General features: G+C 40.8%; 1 protein-coding gene across 1 annotated transcript in view; it reads right to left on the bottom strand.

Annotated features, from left to right (window-relative positions):
* RAB22A (RAB22A, member RAS oncogene family) overlaps positions 1-21,964 on the bottom strand; it is a 50,610-nt gene that overhangs the window by 5,842 nt on the left and 22,804 nt on the right. Inside the window, exons 3-6 of the mRNA XM_069495579.1 lie at positions 10,853-10,934; positions 1,402-1,473; positions 1,210-1,316; positions 513-622 (exon numbers count right to left, since the gene is read on the bottom strand). Of these exons, the coding sequence (XP_069351680.1) occupies positions 513-622; positions 1,210-1,316; positions 1,402-1,473; positions 10,853-10,934 (371 nt within the window). The remainder of the gene's footprint in view (positions 1-512; positions 623-1,209; positions 1,317-1,401; positions 1,474-10,852; positions 10,935-21,964) is intronic.

Below are 21,964 nucleotides of genomic sequence, written 5' to 3'. Positions count from 1 at the left end.
GTAGAGGATCCCAAAGGTATGCAGCAGTCTTTCTCCAGTCTAGTGCCATCACATTAACACTGCTGGAAAGGGAAAGGAACGGTGGGAAATGAAATTTTACCTTTCACTTGCCTAGTATTAATTTTTGAGGGTTTTCTTACAGTGAAATTACACCTGCATTTCACTTCCTTTTATTTATTTTGTTCATTTTTGATGACCTTGGATGACTAATTGAAACACATTTAAATAGAGAAAAAAGGAGAGATGACAGCTTCCATGACCTCAATGCCCTGTGCGTTATTTATTCAGTAGCAACATTCTTTCTAGAAGGGCTATACTCATCGGGCTGCAGCTCTCCAGCAATTATAACATGATATGAAAGCTGGTTATTACTCTTACCTCAAATCTCTTTTCACTGAGGACAATTTCAGAGAGTAGACTATGCTAAGTAAGGTGGGAATTCTAACCACGAAGATAATTCTGTTTTAAGTTGCTCTGCACAGAGGAAACCGGTAAGGAGCAGAGATACTCACTAATTTCTATAAAGAGTTCATTTATGTTTATCGCGTTTTTTGCGCTGGTCTCTACAAAAATTGCATGAATGGAGTCGGCGTAGTCCTTAGCATCTCTCTCCATGACTTCTCTGGAAGGCAACAATTGCAAATCAGAAATTCTACACATTAACATCTTAATGTCATCCCCTCCTACCCAGTAATTAGCCAGATTTATGATGACAAAGGATGTCTTGAATGGTTGCTGCATGAGTCCTGACGTGTGGTCCTCCCATTTATACCACTTCTATGGTTAAACCATAGCAATGTGGCTAACGGAGCGATCAGGGAATGGCAGGGTTTTCTTTCCCCCTCAAATTAAAAAAAAAAAAAGCCCTTGCTTTGGGAATCATGGAAGTAGCCCAGAAAAACTGCCAATAAATGTGCTTTCTGAATTCAAGTATTCTGTGTCACAAGAACCTCGGGGCCACACTGATCTCAGATAATGTCAAGTGTGATGAGACCAGTGTTTAAGTAAATTACACACCTGTCTATATATATAATATAATTAGCCCCACATGCCTGAAATCTTAATTGTAGTTTGAAACTTCAGGACTCCAACCAAACCAAAAGGAATTTTTCAAGTCAGAGATAAAATAAAAGATTCTTATATTGGATATTGTTCATTAAGAAAAGGAACACATAACTGGCATTGTTATTTCCTGTTCTAATAACTTACCTTACGTCGATAAGGTCACACTTATTTCCTGCAATAGCAACTACAATATTAGGTGGGCCATGCTGTCGAAGCTCTTTTACCCAATTCTTTAATGTTGAAAATGTCTCCTGTAACACAAAAAAGGAGAACTGGCGAGCTAAGCAACTAACAGAGTTTTCAAAATAGTCTAAAGAAAACCATATATAGTCTTACTTCTTTTGTGATATCATAAACGATTATAGCCGCAGCCGACCCTCGATAGTACATTGGTGCTAAGGCACGAAACTGCAGAGGAGGGGGAAAAATAAACAAAATTGGGAAAACTGGTTAAATATGTTTTTTACTAGACTTTTAAGCCATTATCCCTGCACAAAAGGTAATCTTTTTCTTAAGCCAAAGAAGATGACATGATGTTTTAAAGCAAATGAACCAGTAATTACCAAAGGCAAAAACTTTTAATGTAACACTGAAATGTCTCTCAGAAGATAGTTTAGAATACAGCTTTATAGGAATTAAATATGGTGCTATAAACAATTGTTTCAGCTAAAAAGGCTTTTTAATTGAACTCAATGTTATAATTCCCAAATTCATTTGTTCAATAGTCCTTTAAACTTTGGCTTCCCAAACAAACTATCATGGAAATAAAAATAATGCTGTAAATAGTTCTCCAGAGAAGTGGCTGCATTTGGGTGTCGTAAAGATAACCCTTGTAATCTAAATGCTGATTGTCCTTTAGAAATGAGTACACATTTACATTCACTACTTGGATGAGTCTGCAACTTGCTTTTTTGATATCTCTGCACGTGGCAATTCCCAAATGCTGGGTACAGATCTCATTTCATTTACATGAATTCAACTCTGTACTAGGAGTTTCTTCCCACCCACCACCTCCCCTCCCCAACACACACAATAGGGAGGGAGGAGGAGGAAAGGGAGAGGGATAACCAGCTGAATAGCAAGGGTGATTTAGCAGGCCACTTCTCTTGATACATGTGAGATGGAAAATGTGAAGCGTTTTCCCCAACCTCAGTTCCTGGGCACAGTTTCGGTGTGAGCAGCTCACTCACCGAATGTGATGCCAATGTTTAACATAAGAATTTTGCCTACACTTGACTTACATATGATGTGACGCCACTGAGCTCGCATCCTCCTGTTTCTGGTGGCTTACCTCCAAATACAGGCAAGAATCGTCACCACAGGGGAGCATTTGGTGCACGTGTATAATCCACATACAGAAGAATTATGAATTCTGTAACTTCTTATCCAATGGGTTTAACCTCTGGGCTTTTAAACTTTTATATTAATTTGAATTTTACAAAAGGAAGTGAAATTATGACTGCAGCTCCATGAGGGAAGTCAGCATGCATGCTGAGCATGCCATTTTGTCTTGGGGCCCAGCACCTGGCACACTGTAAGTAATCAAGAACTGGTGAGCAAATGAGTAGGAACTACGTAAGCACGGAGGGATGTCAAACTAAGTGCCAGACCCAGATGTCCAGACACACAAACTTTTACTAGTCTTTGTGAGAGAAACCCCTGCCTGTGGGCTGAAAGTCTACTAACTTCCAATAAAATGATACATTAAGTTTTAAAGAGAACCAAAATAAAGGTTGCAATCAAGAAAGCACTACAGAAAAGGAAACTACATTATGAGGTAAAAAAGACTTAAAATGTTGGATTGACTTCTACAGCATAAGAGAAAATGAGACAGAAGCACAGACAGAAGAAAGGTTACAGCATTAGCTTTCATTTCTGATGTACTTATGTTGGCAATGTCCCTCACAGGTTGGTTTCTTTTTTCTTCTTTCTTCAAATTTGCAACGTAAAATTCACATGGAGAAAAGCAAAGATCTTAGGACAATCTGATAAACTGACAAATGTATACATCCATGTAAACACCATCCACCAAGATAGAAAATATTTCTATCAACAAGGAAAATTCCCTAAGATCCTTATCATGTCCTTTTTTAACCTTAATACCCCTTGTCTTCAAGTCTATCTTATTGATATTCATATAACCACAATGGGCTTCTTTTGCTTACGATTTGCATAGAATATCCTTTTCCATTCTCTTATTTTCAATCTATCTATCTTTGTTTTCTTTGTTTTTATATATAAGGTCATTCTTTTATAATAGGCATATACTTGGGTCCTGCTTTTTGATACAATCTGACAACCTCTGCCTTTTAAGTGGAATGTTTAGTTCTTTTATATATTTAATGTACTTCCTGATATATTTGTGCTTAGGTCTACCATTTCATTGGTTTTATTTATTTTATTTAATTAATTAATTTTTAGAGACAAGGTTGCCCAGGCTGGAGTGCAGTGGCGAAATCATAGCTCACTGCAGCCTTGAATGCCTGGGCTCAAGCAATCTTCCTGCTTCAGCATCCCAAGTAGCTGGGACCACAGGCATGTATCACCACTCCTGTCTAATTAAAAAAAAAAATTTTAGAGATTAGGTCTTGCTGTGTTGCCCAGGCTGGTGTGAAAATCCTATCCTCAAGCAATCCTCCCCCCTTGGCCTCCCAAAGTGCTTGGGAATATAGCTATGAGCCACGATGCTTGGCCTTGACTTGTTTTATATTTGTTCCATTTCTTTTTAAATTCTTCTGCTCCTCCTCCCCCTGCCCTTTTGCATTGATGGAATTTTTTTTAGTATTCAATTTTAATATATCAATTCCTCCATTGGCTTTTCAGCTATACTTACTTGTATTACTTTTTAAGTAGCTGCTCTTGTATCTACAACATATATTGTACATTTTAGTTTAAAATGTAACACTTCATGTAAAATATCAGAACTTGCAAGAGTTTAATTTCTTTTATCTAACCATCCTTTGTGCTGTGGCTGTCAAATATTTTAAATCTATATACACTACAAACTGTACAATCCAATGTTGTAATTTTTGAATTAAATAGCCAGTTATCTTAATCAGTTGAGGAAAAAATAATAGATTTTCATATTTACCATTTCCATTGGTTATTATTTCTTTCTACTGATCTCAGTTATCATCTGGTATCATTTCCCTTTAGCCTGAAAAACTTTCTGGGACTGCTACTGCTGAATTCTCAGTTTTTGTTTTTATAAAAACGTCCTTACTTTGACTTCCTATTTTAAAAATAATTTTGGCAGGTTGACAGTTTTTTTGCTTTCAGCACTTTAAAGATACACTTCTAATGCTTCTGGCCTCCATCCTTTCTGTGAGGAGTTAACTGACATTCACATTGTTGTTACCCTGTGTCTTTTATCTCTGGCTGCTTTCAAGATTTTCTCTTTATCTTTGGTTTTTAGCAGTTCAACTCTGATGTACCTAGATGTGGTTTTCTTTCTACTTACAGGTTTCCTGGACTTCTTGGATTTGTAAGTTGATATGTTTCACCAAATTTGGGAAATTTTCAGCCATTAATGTCTTGTTTTCTGTTCCCACTTCCCTCTTTGCTCCTTCTGGGTCTCCAACTGCCCATGTTCTTAGACTGTATGAATTTGTCCCTGTGATATTAAGACTCTATTCATATTTTTCTACTCTTTCCCCCCGTTTTTCTGATTAATCTGTTCTATCACCCATCCAGTGAATTTTTCATCTTAGATATTGCAACTTTCAGTTTTAGCATTTCCATTTATTAGTTTTCCTTCTGTGTGAGATTTCCCATCTGTAGTTAAATCATTAGGACTACTTTTAACTCTCTGAAAATATTTAAAATATATGCTTTAAAGTTTTGTGTCTGCAAATTCTAGTAACAAGGTCACTTTGGGGTTTGTTTCTACTCACCGGGTCATGTTTTCCTGTCTCATATATGTAGTAATTCAGATTGCATGCTGGACAGCAAAGATGACACACTGCAGACTCTGAGTTTTGTTTTCTTCTCTGCAGTGTTAAATTACTGGAAGACCATATTGAGACTGGTTTTACATGGTGTTAGGGTGGGTCTATTTGGTTTTGCCCTTAGTCCCAGGATGTGGTTGCTACTCCTAAGGCATGGTCCTTCTGAAGTTTCATGCAATGCCCACGGTGTTTAGCAATCCCCTCTAACATGGCAGGATTGGATTCAGACTCCAAGTCTAGCTCTGTTGTAACGAGCAACAGCTGAAACCTCTGTTCAGTCTTGTCACCCTTTCTAGCTGCTGCTTTCTATTGGGTTTTATAATGTCTCTCCTGTGGAGTCACAATTTGGGAGTCTAAACCAAAGGCCTGAGGGAAATTTATAAACAGATTTTGGGGTTTCCCTCCTTGTTGCATCCACCTTTTCTAGGATTTGCCTCCTCTTTTTCCAGCTGCTCTGGCAGTCCCAAATTCTGTCCTCAAATAATAACAGCCTAAAAAGACAGACTTTCTGCTTGAGTTCTAGCTATCTTGTGCCACACAGATTGAAAAGTGCCTACTGAGGAAAAGCTGTAAAAATGTGGATTTCACCCAATACAGCTCCTTTTTTCAATCCCTGACTGCATTTGGTTGCTTGTAGTACCTTCAAACAGTTGTTTTCAAATGTTTTGTCCAGAGTTTCTATATAATTGTTATCTGTGGAAGGGTTAGTCCGGTATGAGCTACTCTGCCGTTGTTGACATAGAAGGTCTTTCCATGTTCTTTTGGTGTAAAGAAAGAAGGTGGAAGCACATATAGAGACTCGAAAGATGTCAGTGCAGCTCTGCTCTGATAGGACCTGGCTCTAGATCGGGGGTGGCAAACTTTTTCTGGTAAGGACCAGGTAGTAAATACTTTGGCTTTGTGGGTCATATGATTTCTGTCACAACTACTCAACTCTACTGTTGTGGAGTGAAGGCAGCCATAGACAATATGTAAACCAATAAGCATGGCTATATTTCACTAAGACTTTATATACAAAAACTAGCAGCAGGTTGGATTTGACCTAAAAATTTATTATAAATTCTGTGTTTGCAAATTCTAGTAACAGGGTCACTATGGGGTTTACTTCTACTCATTGGGTCATGTTTTTGTGTTTCTCTATAAATGCAGTAATTCTGATTGTGTGTTGGACAGTGCGGATGACACACTGTGGACTCTCGTTTGTGCTACCGTCGACCCCCAGCTCTAGATGATACTGAGCCACTACAGTTGCTCCTGATTTTAAACATGAGAACAATTTCTTACATGACTACTGTGACAATCGAGTCTGTGCCTTCCTGGTGTCCTGACCTCTGTGGAAACAGTCATGAGGAGAAAGTATAATTAAGATGCAGAAATATAATCTTTTTTTATTTTTATTTTTTTGAGACAGAGTCTTACTCTGTCGCCGGGGCTAGAGTGCCATGGCGTCAGCCTAGCTCACAGCAACCTCAAACTCCTGGGCTCAAGTGATCCTTCTGCCTCAGCCTCCCAGTAGCTGGGACTATAGGCATGCGCCACCATGCCTGGCTAATTTTTCTCTATATATATTTTAGCTGTCCATATAATTTCTTTCTATTTTTAGTAGAGACGGGGTCTCGCTCTTGCTCAGGCTGGTCTCCAATTCCTGAGCTCACACAATCCGCCCACCTCGGCCTCCCAGAGTGCTTGGATTACAGGCGTGAGCCACCACGCCTGGCCCAGAAATAATAATCTTTAAGGACTATATGCAATGTCTATTATTTTCTGGTTAAGAAGTTTTCTTTTATATCATCACATACAGATGGCAAGTATTCGAAATGTTTTTGCTACATTTCTGGTATATTTATGATACGCATTTATGGTGCTCATTTGTGTATATGCTGTGTGTCTCAATATTATCGCAGGAGTCTTTGTTAGTGAAGGTAATTGGTGGAAAAAGATGACTTAGAATGAATTCATTTAGGACAGCAAATAATAGGGAGAAAAAGGTCTCACAAAGGCTCTATCTTGAGAAGATAAATTTAAAATCATGAAAAAAAGTTTCATCTTACCTGGCATTTGAAAAAACTTAGGCTGTTTACTGTAGCCAGAAGCTAATTTTTTGGATGAACATTGAGTCAAAGCTCACTTCTGATAAAACTATATGCTAGCACAATACAAAATCCTTCATTTTGTGTTTGACTTTCACAGTCTTATCATAAAAACTTTTGCAAAAATATTTGAGGGCTCCATCAATTTTCCCTAGGCCCTTCTTAACCCTTTGATACACAAATCATTATCTTCTGAAGCACTTACATCATCATCCTGATCAGTATTTTTCCTCTTCATTTAATTTAACAAGATCGCTACTGTCAAGGGCTTTACATGACATTTGAGAAATTCACCAAAATCACTTTCATCGACTTAATGAAATCACTTTGCAATCAGTTGTAACTGGACCATCATCAGAAGACAATCCACCTGTCAAAATGGTGTGCGGCCACATACGTCGAATGGGGAGGATGTTTGAATGGTCAGTTCATCAAAAAAATGTTTTCATTTTATGATGACTTTTGGTTCCATAGTAAATCTCATAACTACAGAGAACTAAGTAATAAACATGCAAACACCAGAAATTTATTATTTGAGTCATGCACTACTCACATGGTAAAAGTAGTTAAGGATCTGTCCTTATCTATGCCTACGTAGGGCTGGTAATCAGCTAACATAAATCCATTGGCATCAACACCATGTGCAGGGGCTGAGAGCAGAGATATGAAGATAGTCCCTGCTCTCAAGGAGCTCACAATCTAATGGAAGGCAGACATGTAAGGAAACAGGTGACAATCCCACGGATGAGGGCAATCAAAGACTGTTCAGGAAACAGAGGACTGCCCCTAAGAGTTCGTTTGCGGATTCACCCACCCAGTATCTACAGCAGGCGCTGTGCCATCACTGGGAATCCAGCACTGAGCACGACAGTGTAGTCCCAGCTCTGGCAGTATACAGTCTGCAGTCTGAGGGTGGGGGACGGAGACTGTGAATGAAGGTAAGTTGGCAGACATCTAATTACAACTTATAACAAGTGTTCTGAGGAAAATTAGTAAAGGTAGTGATGAAAAATGAAATGGGGCCCCTGCTTAGGCACAGCGGGGTTAGGGACAACTCCAAGGATGTAGCATTTAACCTGAGGCCAAAGGGGTGGTAAGGTAGCCAGCTGGCCATGCTCGAGTGGAGGGAAGAGAAAGTTCTAGGGAGAAGGAAGAATGTGTGTGAAGGCCTGGGCAAGAAGTGCTGGAGGACATGGACACAGAGGAGGGCCCAAGAGGGCACTGAGGAGAGAAGGTGGAGCACGTCACGGGGGGCTCTGCAGGCTTCTGTTCATAACGTGACTCTGATGAGAGGGGCAGTGGGCAGTCACTGAAGGGTGTTAAGCAGGAAGATAATAGGGTCTGCTTTATGTTTTCAAGAGGTTCCTATTGGTCCTGTGAGGAGAAGTGTCATGGGTCAGGGCTGGGTGGAGGGAAAGCGGGGGGACCAAATAAGAAAGCCATGGGAATACTCGGTGAAGTTGAAGGTAGCTGTGAGCAGGGTGCTGGGAGTGGAGATAGAGAAGTGAATGTATTTGAGATATATTTAGAAAACAGGGTTGTCAGATACCCTGCTGGAGCAAGTATGGAGGAATCAGGGTGAGTGAGGAATCCAAGGCAACATCCAGATTCAGGTATGAGCAACATGGGTGTATGGCAAAGTGCTTACGCAACAGAGAACAGCAGGATGGTTAGGAAAACCTCCCTATAGGTGACATCAGAGGTAGGTCTTAAAAGCCGAATAGTTTTCCAGGCAAAAGGTGGGAGAAGGGCACGGGGGTGTGAAACTGTATGGCATGAGGGAGAACTACAAGCAGTCTGGTGCTAGAGGACAGACTGGTGGGAGGAGGTAAAAATGGAGAGTCTGGCTGCAGTTGGCACATTCAGGGCCTTGAATGCCTTGCCCAGGACAAACGGGCAGTCTTTGACCCAGAACAGGCTCACAGATGTGTTTCACACAATCCTCTCAGCATTTCAAACCATTTGTGATTAGCTGTCAGATGTTTAGCTTTTTGTAAGCACTGCCATCTGGCTACCCTGGACATGTGCTCTTGCCCAGCAACAACTGGCTGGAGCGAGTGCTGCCAGGTGGTGCTCCTCTCCTGTCTCCCCAGTGCAGGGCCGCCTGGTCAGTGCCCCTGGCCTGTGGCCTGGCCCCAAGAACATCTCCTGTGCAGCTCTGGGCTGCATGACGATGCTTCAGGTGGGGCAGAAGCAGCTTTGCCTCTCAGAGCAACTGCATCTCTAACTGTGGAACCTATTAGAAGTGGGAAAAACAAGAGACAGGCAAACTGGCTAATCACAAAACTTCACCGACTCTCACCACCATGCCAGCAGAAAGGGAGAGGCATACTCTCTTGGGGGATTCTGTTTTCAGGTTCCAGAAAAAAGAGATGTTATTATATATCACTGTTTATACCAGAACAGGCTCTGATTCAAAGCATAATGGAATGTATGTTATAGCATGTTTCTTATGATGAGGGCTTTGCTGTTTCATCAAATATATGTGAGGGGGTAACTGAAACTTGGGAAGGTACATATATTACTAGGAGGAAGAGCCAAATGAGTTTGTGGCTAATAGGACCGACCCCAGGGCTATGTGTACAGATATATCCAGGAGGACCCTGTGTTAGGCAGCACTTCTGAAAGGTGGAAGAGGGATGGCTGGCAAAGGTCTAGCTGTCCTAAATGCTCCATTGTAGATGCACAACACAAGCAAAAGAGAGAAGTGGGGGATGGAAGACAGTAGCTGAAGTATCTCCGATGAGTAACTGGGCAGGGGCACGGCACCCAGCATTAAAAACAGGAGCAACCATGAAATCTGTACAAATGCATGGCGTTTATGTCTAGGACAACACTAATGGCTTGTTTTCTTTCCCTCCATTCGTCTGTGATGATTCTTGTCAGATTTTATACCATACACAGTATCTATGTTGTCTTAGATAAGACCGTGATGACAGACTATTTTTCCTGATTACTTCTGGTATACTTTTAAGAGCTTAAGATAGCACTGTGCATCCATCAGCTGTGCTGTTTGGATAGTACTGTTTGAAAACAAAATTAAACAGCAGCTGAATAATGGGGTGGCTGTCAGAGGCACCTGGGTAGGGAAATCAGCTTTAGTACCCAGAAGGAAGATGAAGCAGCAGGCATGTGTCTGTCCCCTTCCCCTGCCTTCCTGCCCCTTTCTGACTTTGGGAAGGCTTCCCCAAATCTCTTCAACACTGTGCTGCTGTGGCCAGGCCCCACTTCTGATTCAGGCTCTTCTTTAAATGGATAAGCATCACGGTCAATGTTATCATCAGGCATTTACTAAGTATCAATTGCACTGTGTTAGCTCATCCTTTTCACTTAAATCTCAAACTTTATACATTGTAAAGTTCCCTCTTTAGCTGTTAACAGGTGGCTATAAATGAGTTGTGCTTAACTCTCCCTTTCTACTACTACTTCTTTTATATATCTCTAACTAGAGGATGGAGCCCCAAACTACACACAATGCTCTGAGTGGGATTTTATCAGGCCTGTTAGTCAGCATTTACTTTAAGACACTCCAAAGTATAAAAATGCCCTCAGTGCCCATTATCACTTTCTCCATCAGTGGACTTTGTGGCTCTAATTGAAAAGAAAAAGGCTGGCCTAGCAAATAGAAATAAATGTGTCTCCAGTGCACAGAAGAGAAGTGAGTTGCGTGAGATGACAGGGACATTGACAGTTTAGTTGGAGCTTTCATTTGGGCCTCAGAAAAACAGAGTAAATTAAAGAGTGACTTACTCGTTCTTGTCCAGCTGTATCCCAGATTAGGAATTTATGTAGCTCATTTTGGTACTGGACAGTCTTGGTCATAAAAGATGCCCTATAAAGAGAGACCTAAATAATCAGAATACAATTATGTAAAGCACGTTTCCAGCCCCAGTCGGAAACATCACTTAGACTTAATGTTCAAACTCCCAGCTCCACACTAAATCCTAATCGTGTTCCTCTCTGGAGTATTTATGGGATGCTCAGATGCTGGCTGCATATTCTCTGTCAAAATAAAGCAGTAGGCACATCTGCCCAACACAAAGAAGGAGAAGTTCTTGGGCTTTTGATTGTCTAAGTTCCATATCAAAAGAACCAAGAGACAGTTTGGCAATCCAGACATGAGCCTCCCTTGTAAAACATAGAAGCTGTTATTTAAAACGATGTTATCGTGGGAAAACTTTCTGAAAAAGCAGGGTATCCAGGAAATGTGTGCACTAGTTAAAAAAAAAATTAGGCCACTTGGGTTTGTTCTCCCCCAATTCCCAAACCACATGCCCACATAAATAGCTGAGTGAGAATGAGTGTTAACACCAGAATTAATAAAATTAAGATGCCAAACAAGCAGGAAGACAGCTGGAGAAGTAACAGCTGTAACAAGGTGACCTGATTCATTATCAGCACCCCCGATGACCACTTGTGTTTCCTTGACAAAATGGGGTTCTCAGCCGAAGTTCAACATCAGCCCTCAGGGCCTCATCCAGCCCTTGATGGGGAATGAATCATGGTTTGCAGGTCACACCACTCACTCCAAGAGCCACTCTGTCCAGGGGGCTTCAATGGCAGGGTTTCTATTACTTTGGGGGCTCCATATGTTTTGGAGGATCTTGAGCTGGACCTCAAAGCCTGCATATTCTGAGGAGCCACAGTGGCCCAGAGCACACGCCTGGACACTCTGGGGGCTCTAGGACACAGGTTCAGGAGTTCTGTCCTGGGCCTGGCTCCAATACTACCTTCCATTTCCCACCTCACCTAGAGGGCAGCCTCCTAGGAAGTCTTTAGTCTCCCAGTCTCCTCAGTGCATCCCAGTCTGGCTCGCAGAACTCAGAGGATGACCATGTCTTCTTCTCTACTGGATGATAAGTCTTCTGGGGTCAAGAGCCAAGTTGTACCCTAATCACCCCAATCACCATAATGAACTCAATGGGTGGCATTTTCATATATGCTGAGAGCTCGAAATATTTTTCTTGAGATTCAAGTAACAGATAATCTTTAAAAAAGTGCAAGTTAAAATACAATGACTTTCTGACAAATCACTGAACTTAGACAAGTATCAGAATCCTTAGTTTTCAAAATTTCAACTCTGATACAATGAATTCCTGGCAGTATTTATATAAATTTATGGCACAGCAAGTAGCCTCCAAAATAGTGACTGCAACGAGGAAGGGAAAAATGAATTAGGAGCAGGATCATATTTATTGGACATTTATTTATTGAAAATTTACCCCTCGGTATCCTTAGTAAAGTGCTTTGTGCACAGAAGGTACTCGATAAATGGTTATTGTATCAAGAACTTTTGGTGACTCACTATGATTAAATCAGGACGTGCAACATGATTTCTCACTTAGGAAAGATCTAAGCATTCAAAAAGCATTGTTTATTGTGAAGATTAAATGAGATGATGTATGTGAAAGTGCTTTGTAAATTGTAAAGCACTACATCTATACAAGGTATTGTTATTATTATTTAAAGGCAGCTCCAGGAAATGTTTTAGTTTAGACTTTGCAATTAGTCCTAAAAGCTTGCAACTCAACCCTCCATCAATTATGGCTGTGGTGTTACATTTAAGAGTGACAACAGGCATCCAACAGAAGCCTATTAACAGAGCCAACACATCCAACACATCCATTTTGGCTGCTCAAAGGACAAGAGAAAAAATATGCTTCAAGTAGACAAAAAGCTGAGAAAGGTATATGCAATAATTAAAAGGAAATGTTTCATTATAGGATCAGAATTCACCAAAGTTCAACCTACCTGCCAACCATTTCCCTTTAATGAAAACATTACTTATTACTGACTTATTACTGAGTCAGGAGAAAGAAAACTGGCAACTGTGATGTAATTAAAGTGCCTTAAAAGATTAAACCCAACTCCCTGTCTCTGGCCCTGGACCACCCTTCCAGCTCTCCCCTATTGTCACTTTCACCATGCCTCCTTCCTGTCTACCATGAGGTCTTCTTAGGTCTATGTCCACATCTGTTGGCTTCTTGTCCTTTTATCACCAGCCTCACTTGTCGACAATGCTGATTCTTTAGCATCTTACCTGTCTTCTCTCAACCACCCAGACAAGCCCCAACAGCCTCTATACCTGCTTCCTTCACCTAATCGTAGGGCAGTGGCCTTGCTGGAGGAAAGCCACATAGCCATGTGGACCACCATGGAGATTCTACCCTGTGCCAGCTGGGTCTGCCTCTTGGGCCTTCTCCCATCCCACATAGCAATTAGGCCCCATTCTCACGCCTCCTTTCCAGCTCTCTACCACTTCCTGCTACCCTCTTCTTCAGGACCACAGCTTGTTTCAGCCTTCTCAGAGAAAACAGAGGTTATAAGCCAGAAGACTCCCAATAAGCTCCCCAGTCAATACTCCCAGCTTGAAAGCAGACAAATTTCTGTTCACACTAGCTGTTATTTCCACTTTTTTGAGTTTGGCTGAGTCAGAGATGCCTCTTCTTTGGCTCATGCATCACTGCTGCCCTGGTTCATGACCCCAGCACATCCTGCGTGGGCCACTGCAGTCATTAAGCTGGTCTCCTCCTCCCAGGTTCAAATCCTTCAAAGTGTCCCTGTGTCTACCTTCCCACTGACCACTCCTTTTCCTTGAACGCTCTCCCACTGGCTCTCCCCCAGCCAGATGCTCCTTACCCTTTAGGTCTCAGCTCAAGCATCAATGATCCCAGACACCTGTGCCATCCACCCAAACTAGGCAATTGCCCAACTCCGTTTCCTAACGTATCAGAGCACCTGCCACAATGTCTGATTAGCTATTTATGTTTTTTTTTTTTTTTTTAATTTTAAATTCTCCTGTTCAATGTCTAATTCACCCATGAGAACGGTAAACTCCATGAGGGTAGGGACCATGCCCTAGCTCTTCCTCTATAATAGGGATATCTTCTTCATCTTCCTCCTCCTTGCTATCCTAGAATTCTAAAAAAACGTTTATCACGTTATGCACAAGCTACTTAGCTGCCTATTACTCTAGCAGTTCTAGGGAGTCTTGGCCAAGCATGTCCTGAAGCCGAAGGTGAGAAACACCACTGCAGTGGAGGGAAAGAGGTGAGATGAAAGGAGACTTTTGCTCTTTATCTGTAGCAAGAGGTGTGGCCTCTCGGGTTCCAGGCAAGTAGTTTAAGCAGCACAGGGCTGACTATGCCCAGGGAATGTCTTTCCTGCCTTCTCCTGCTCAGTCATCAACTCCAACCCCTATCCTAGCCAAGAGGCAACAAGCAAAACCCAGAAGTTGCAGCAAAGAGCCACTGTGTCCCTCCATCACTCAGACCTCTGGAATTCTGCTAAGATAGAAGTCATGGTACTTTACGTAGGGTCTCTCTGCCACTTACTCATGTTTGAATCAGGAACTCTTTCCCACCTCCAGGTCCCAGCTCAGGTATAGCCAGGTAAGATGACCAACTCTCTCACCTCTCCTCCCCCCAGCCCCACAATGTTTCTTTATAGCAATGGGCATCTTTGTTGATTTTTTGAGATTGAAATCTTGGGTAAGAACCATTTCCTTTCCCTCAGCATCTGGATTTGGTTCTCCTCTGTTGCTGGACTCAGGGTTAGGCTCAGGAGGGGTGCTGCCTGTTTGTTGTCTGGCCCTGGGCAGAAGGCCTCTTGGCAGGACTCAACCATGAATTTCTTCCTATGGCTTCAGGTCTTCGTCTGTTGAGCACAGCACTGTTCTAAATCTGATTGGTTTTAGTTTAACTATGCAATCTAGATACTTCATCATGATCTCGCACTTAACATGGTGACAACAGGGCTTATTTCCACTCCACCTCCACAATCGTCCCAAATTCCAAATTCTCAGTCATACAACATTATGTCTGCCTTTCACAGAACAGAAACTAGCCTGCAACTATTCATTGTCCTTTGTTACTTGCATCCAATTTTGTAGGAGAGCTGTCTGGTTCTTTATTTTATATTTAATCTACACTTGAACCTCAACCACTGAGATAAATTCATAAATTGGACCCTAATCTTTGAGTGGGACAACTACAATTTTTCCCTCCCATTGTCACTTGAACTCCAGGATCACTCTTTTAACGTTCAAGTTAAATGATGCAGAGGGTACGATAACTTCAATATCTTGCTTTTTGAAAAACAGGCAATGGCTCCCTGCCATTCAAATGATACATTTTTATTTTCCAGCCTGCCATTTACTTGTCTGATAACCTTATTTTTCACTACTAAACTGTCTCTCTTCACTCTGCCTAGGCAGATCTTATTACCTCTTTAATCTAAAATCCCTACTAGCATTATTTCCTAAAGCTAGAACGCCTTTCATATACTTCTCCATTTTTCATGACATTCTAAAAATATGACTTTCATGCACACCAAATAGTCACGATATTTGGTCAGAGTACGTGTTTCCAATGAAAATACTTGCTACTAGGTGTTTTAAAAATTTCTTTTCTTTAACTGCAATAGACTTGTTTGGCTCTCTTGGAATATAGATGTGCTCTGACATTGCATTCAAGTGCCTCTCGTTACTGCACATTCTTTTCACTGCACGGCACATGGAATGCTGTCATCTTCATAATGGTATATAATACCTTTTCAGGATGAACAATTCAGTACATTTTAAAATTAACAAAGGACCATAACTGCTAAACACTCTAAATCTCATGCAAACAACACTTGGATCTCTAGGTTATAGATACTGATAGAAATACAGCTGAATACCAAGATCAAGACATAAAAAGACCAAAGGTACGTAACATCTGGTAGTTCCTGTAACAGAGATACCAACGGGCCTTCAGGCAGGTTTAGAATGGTGCAAGAAACTTGCCACTTGCTCACTGAGGGTTAGCTGAACATAACGGTGCGTGTGTCTTATGTTGGACGAGCAGCAAAAAGCCAGAAATCTCATGAGATTCCATAAATTCAGTAACTTACGTGCATCCCAGTCACACATATCTTTAGCCCTTCCTTTAAACTCTACCACCTCTTAGGCTACTGAGATCTAAGGGTTAACGTATCACTGTGCACGGTGCTTTCTTCTAAGCATTCACCAACTACTTAAACCAGAAGGGTGAACAACAGACCTGTTCCACAGGTTCATGGTCATCCCAAGCAAATCCTTTATTACTTTATACATTATTTGTCCTATAGTCTAAAAACCTTTTGGAAAATATTTAAGATAAGGAAAATGTTTCTTTAAATATAAAGATAACTAAATAACAAAGAGCCTCCCCTTTCCTAAGTTTGTCAAGAATAACTTACAAAAATGTATACACTTTCAGATCATAAACAATAAAAATCAACAATTACAATGACAAAACTAGCTGCCTTGACTAAGTGTTCATTACTGTTAGGGACTCTTCTCATACTTTCACACGTGTGACCCCATTTGATCCTTACTGTGAGCCTCTAGGTGGGCTTCGATTCTTCATCACCATTTTACAGATGAGAACACGAGGAGACAGAGCTAGAGTGGGACAGCTTGGATCCGAGGCCCGACAATCCAGGCATGGACATCGAGACCCATGCCTGTGCTCTGAACCACAGTGCCACCCTGCATGGGGCAGTCTTGTCACTCCTTCCAACACTTGGGCTTCTACCATGTGGCAGGAACACTAGGCGGGCAAGATGTCATCACTGCTCTCGAGAGGCTCACATTGGGGGTACTGCTCAGGTAAGCACATAATTACAGGCAAATAATCTATGAGATAACTGAAGGATGGACAGAGAGCATGGGAACACAGAGGCAAAGCCAAGTTCAAGTACCCAGGAGTGGCAATGGCAGGTGTGGAGGCTGAGTAACGCCTCCCCACCCCCAACCTGTGAGTAGGTTACCTTACATGGCAAGGTGCTTAGGCTAAGGAGCTTGAGATGGGGAGAGGCTCCTGGATTACTCATGTGGGAGCAGGAGGAGTCAGAACCAGAGGAGAAGGCGATGTGAAAACGGACGTGGAGAATGCAGAGATGAGCCTTGGGGGAAGAGGCCACAAGCCACTAGAAGCTGAAAAAGGTATGGAAATAATTCTCCCCTCAGAGCTTCTGGAAGAAACTACCTCTGCCAACACCCTGACTTTAAGCCAGTGAAAGTGATTTTGCATTTCTGCCTCTAGAACTGTAAAGAATAAATGTATGTTCTTTTAAGCCACTCAGTTTGCTGTGATTTGTTATACCAGCAAGAAGAAACAAATCAGAGAAGTAATAAAGCGTGAGCTCAACCAGCAAGTTAAGGAGGGAGTTTGCCTAGCAGATGGGGTGAGGACCCAAGGGGAGTCACGTTTCACGAAGAGCACCAGCAGGAATCAAAGCAGAGAACAGAACTGTGAACATGCCAGAAACAGTCTGGTCATTATGCAGGGTCACACGGGGTGGGTAGGGTGGTGAATGCAGTTAGGTGACCATAGAAAAGGCTCAAGGCAGGCAGGGGACACCTGGTGAAGAAGGGTGGTGACAAGCGCCCCCTTGGTGTGAGGCCCTGTTTCTTGCAAGCCAGCATCTCCCCAGAAGCCAGTGCTTCATTTGTATTACTACTGAATATTTCCAAAAAATCACTTTTTAAACTGAGCCTTGTTTAAGCAATAATATTGGTAAAATTAAAAACTCACAGGTTTCATGAACTAGTTTTATTTTTCCCAAGAGACAATAAGAACCTAACAATACAAATTAAGAAGTATTTGTTGAGCCGGGCGCGGTGGCTCATTTGTAATCCCAGCACTCTGGGAGGTTGAGGTGGGAGGCTCGCTTGAGGTCAGGGGATTGAGACCAACCTGAGCAAGAATGAAACCCCGTCTCTACTAAAAAGTAGAAAAAATTAGCTGGGTGTGGTGGTGCGTGCCTGTAGTCTCAGCTACTCCGGAGGCTGAGGCAGGAAGATCGCTTGAGCCCGGGAGTTTGAGGTTGCTGTAAGCTAGGCTGATGCCAGGGCACTCTAGCCTGGGCAACAGAGTGAGACTGTCTCAAAAAAAAAAAAAAGAAAGAAAGAAAGAAAAAGAAGCATTCGTTCATCTGTGTACCACCTAAAATCATCTCATATATGATGTTTTGGAAAAGATGGCTAAAAGTGAAGGGGAGCCACTGAGGAGGGAAGGAAGGGATGATGCCATCAGATCCATTCTAGAAAGTAAACCCTACAAGCAGGCAACACACCTTTGGGGTCCCCTTCCCAGATGCCAGGCCCTTAATAACCCATGGATGAATGAGCTGGATCTCTACTCTTAAAAATCTTCCAGAGTAGAAGTAGACAGACATGCAGACAAAAATTGGGGAATATTCAGCACTATGAAAGCACAGGCAAGACAGAGGGAACAGAATAAAAAAGAATAGCAAGGATGGAAGCAAGTTAAGTGGCCCCTGGAAATGAACCTGCAGAAAGATGGGTAGTTTTGTTAGGAAGGGACAAAAGGGACAGTTTAAGACTGATGCACAAAAGCCACAAGGTACTGACTAGAGTGAGGGAAAGGGAGAGTTCTCAGCAAGTCTATGGCAGGCTTCTGTCAGTTTAGGCAATTACGTGTGTGATGAACTATTTCAGTCATTTCCAAATTGTAGTTGTATTCCTTACTTTTCTGAATTGGTAATACATTCATATAGTTTAATATCAAAATTGTACAAAACGGGGTTAGACTAAAATGTCTCCCTCTTACTTTTTACAGCCATCCAATTCCTCTCCCTGGAAACTCGATCTTAGTAGTTTCTTAGGTCTCCTTTCAGCAACACTTTAGATCTATAAAGCACATGTATATACACAGTTTTCCCTGTATCCTCTTTTTTTTTTTTTTTTAAAAAACACAGATGGTAACATACACTACATACCTTTGGTTTTTTCACTTTATACTACACCTAGGAGATCATCCAATACAAGTATACAGTTTTCTTAAGCTGGTCTTTTTCCTTTACTGTATTATATTGAGTACTTGCATTATAATTGATATAATCGGACCCCTACTAATCAACAATGCTACAAGTACTAACCTTGTACAATTATTAATCTGTTGTTTGGAACTTATATGAGTTTATCTGTAGGATAAAGTCCCAGAAGTGGAACTGCTGGACCAAAGGGTATGAGACAGCACCACACTGGCGAACAGTGCAGACGGTCAAGGCAGACCACCCAGCTCTGTTTATCAGTTTTGCACACCAACTACGCACCAGTAGGCAAGTCAATTAACCTCTCTATACCGCAGTTCTCTCATCTGAAAACTAGGAATAACTTCAGTACCTACAACACAAAGCTTTACAAAATTACACATATTTTATTGAGGTATAATGTACAATAAAATGCAGAGTGTAGGTTTTCAGTTCAACGAGTTTTGACATCTCATGTTTTCATGTAACTACTGCCCAAAATAAGATGAACAGCATTTTCATAACTCCTACCATAGGCAAATCATTTCTGACTTCTTCATAGATATAGATTAGTTTTAACTGTTCTCAGATTTCATATAAATGGAATCAAAATATGTACTCTGTTGTGTCTAGCTTCTTTAACAATGTTTTTGAAATTCATCTATATTGCCTGGTAGCTCATTTTTTTTTAATTGCTAGATGGTATTACATTGCAGGACTATTATCACGTTTTGCCCATTCTTACGTTGAGGGGTCTCAGTTGTTTCAAGTGTCTGGCTATTATGAATAAGGCTGCTACAAACATTTCTTGTACAAGTTTTTTTGTAAACATGTATTTTCATTTCTCTTGAGTAAATACCTAACGGTGTAGCTCTGAGTCATAGGGGAGAAGTATGTTTAACTTAACATGAAAACAGAAAAGACTTCTCCAAAGTAGTTACATCATTTTATACTACTATCAGAAATTTATAGAGTTCTAGTTGTTCCACATTCTTGCCAACATTTTGGTTGTTACTAAGAATAAGGCATGCGTGTGTGCTCTTACACTTCTATTCAACATTGTATTGGAGGGTCTAGCCAATACAATAAAGCCAAAAAAGGAGAAAAGGTACAAAGAAGGAAAAAATAAGTAAAACTCTTATAGACATCATAATATTTTTTACAATATATCTTGGAGTCTATAAAAATATAACATATTCTTGCATAACACTGTCCAAAATAAGATAAACAGCATTTCCAATTATCAGAGAGTTTCCTCATACCCATTTCCAGTTAATTCTTGTCCTTATCCTAGGCAAACCATGAAGTCTAAAAATATAAATGCTAGAAATAAGAAAATTGACATTTGATGTAATTATTTATATGGCAAGTTTTGTCCCATTTTGGTATTTGTCCCATTTTGGTTATTTGTTTCTCTGCTCCCCTGTTTCTGCCTTCTTTGGATAGATTGATTTTTGGGGGGTATTCTATTTTATTTCTTATATTGGATTTTTAGCTATAACTCTTTGTGTGTGTCTATTTTTTCAATGCCTTCTCTAGAGATTACAGTATGTATCTTTAAATTTCAGTCTATTCCCAAATGATAAAATACTATTTCATGAACAACATAAGACTTCACCAGCCTAATTCTACATATTCTCCTCTCACCTACTGCGCTCCTGTTGCCTTTAACTTCTTAGTCATAAACATAATTGTTTTTGTTTTAAAAGCCAACAGCCTTTTTAGAATTTCTTTTAGTATTTCTTGTAATACGGACTTGCTGTAGACAAATTTTTTCAGCTTTCGTCTCTCCAAGAATGTCTTCATTTCACTTTCATTTTTCAAGAAAGTTTTTGCTGGATATAGAATTCTTGATTGGCAGGGCTTTTTTGCTTTTTGCTTGTTTTAAACTACGTTAGAGATACCCTATCATTGTCTTCTGGCCTTCACTGTTTCTAATAAGTCAATGATAATTCTTATCATTGTTCTCCCGCATATAACATGTTTTTTTAATACCTCTTTGGATTGCTTTTAAGATCTGCTCTGTATTTTTGGTTTTCAGCACTTTGACTGTAACATGCCTAGGCTGTGCTTTGTTTCGTATTAACTTATCCTCCCTGGAGTCAGCAGATAGTCTTAGATTTATACACTGATGACTTCTATCAGTTTTTTTGGAACGTTCTTGCCCTTTATCTCTTGAATTCTTCATTTCTTCCTTTCTCCTCCTTTCTTTCTGGGAAGCCAGATGTGTGTATGAGAGACTGACAGTATCCTACAAATCTTGGATGTCTTTTCTTTTTTAATCTTTTTCCTTCTCGTTGTGTTTCAGTTTAGATACTTTCTGTCTACCTGACTTTAAATGGGCATTTTATTAGATGAGCTTAATAGCACACTGAACACAGCCAAGGAGAGGATCAGTGAACTGGATCAGGATTTTGAAGAATTCTCTTTGATTTTTATTTCTAACCCTCAATTGCTGTGCCTCGGCTGCTATTAAATATCACCCTACGTCCAGTGAAGGCAGGAATTCCTGTGGAGAGGCTGCTCTGAGCTCACCTAGCCCACCTCAAGTCTCTGCAGTCGACTGCCCACATGCTCCCCATCTGTGGCAGAGTCTCTCTGTCCCTGTTTCAGTAGAGGAGAAGAGCAACCAGGGATCTCTTCTAAATGGCCTACCACTTTCTGAAGTTTAGTTCATTTATGTTTTCTTGTGTGTTCAGCTATCTAATGGGCTTTTAAACACTTTACCTTATTTGTTTTGTTTGGATGAGAATGACAATCTCGAGACTTTTATATCTGAATTGGAAGCACAGAGGGTTGTTTCAAGGACTGAGTTATTACATTTAAAGAATATAAAAGTACATCATTATCATTACTACTTATATTTTGATGGACTTTACCAAGTTGACCATCATAGTGGTTGTGCCAATTTACACGCGATCATGGACTTGTTCACTGTTCCTTATTGACAAGGCAGGACAAGGTCTTTGGGGATGAGAGGGTGGAAGGGAGTTCAGTGGTAGATATGTGGAGTCTTAGGTGTCTCTGTGTTGAAAGTGGTCATTTGGAGTCACTGGAGAAAAA

Source organism: Eulemur rufifrons, chromosome 20 (assembly GCF_041146395.1).
Source record: "Eulemur rufifrons isolate Redbay chromosome 20, OSU_ERuf_1, whole genome shotgun sequence".
Lineage (NCBI taxonomy): Eukaryota > Metazoa > Chordata > Mammalia > Primates > Lemuridae > Eulemur > Eulemur rufifrons.
The sequence above is the reverse complement of the archived record's forward strand: the minus strand, read 5'-3'. Positions and strand labels throughout refer to the sequence as shown.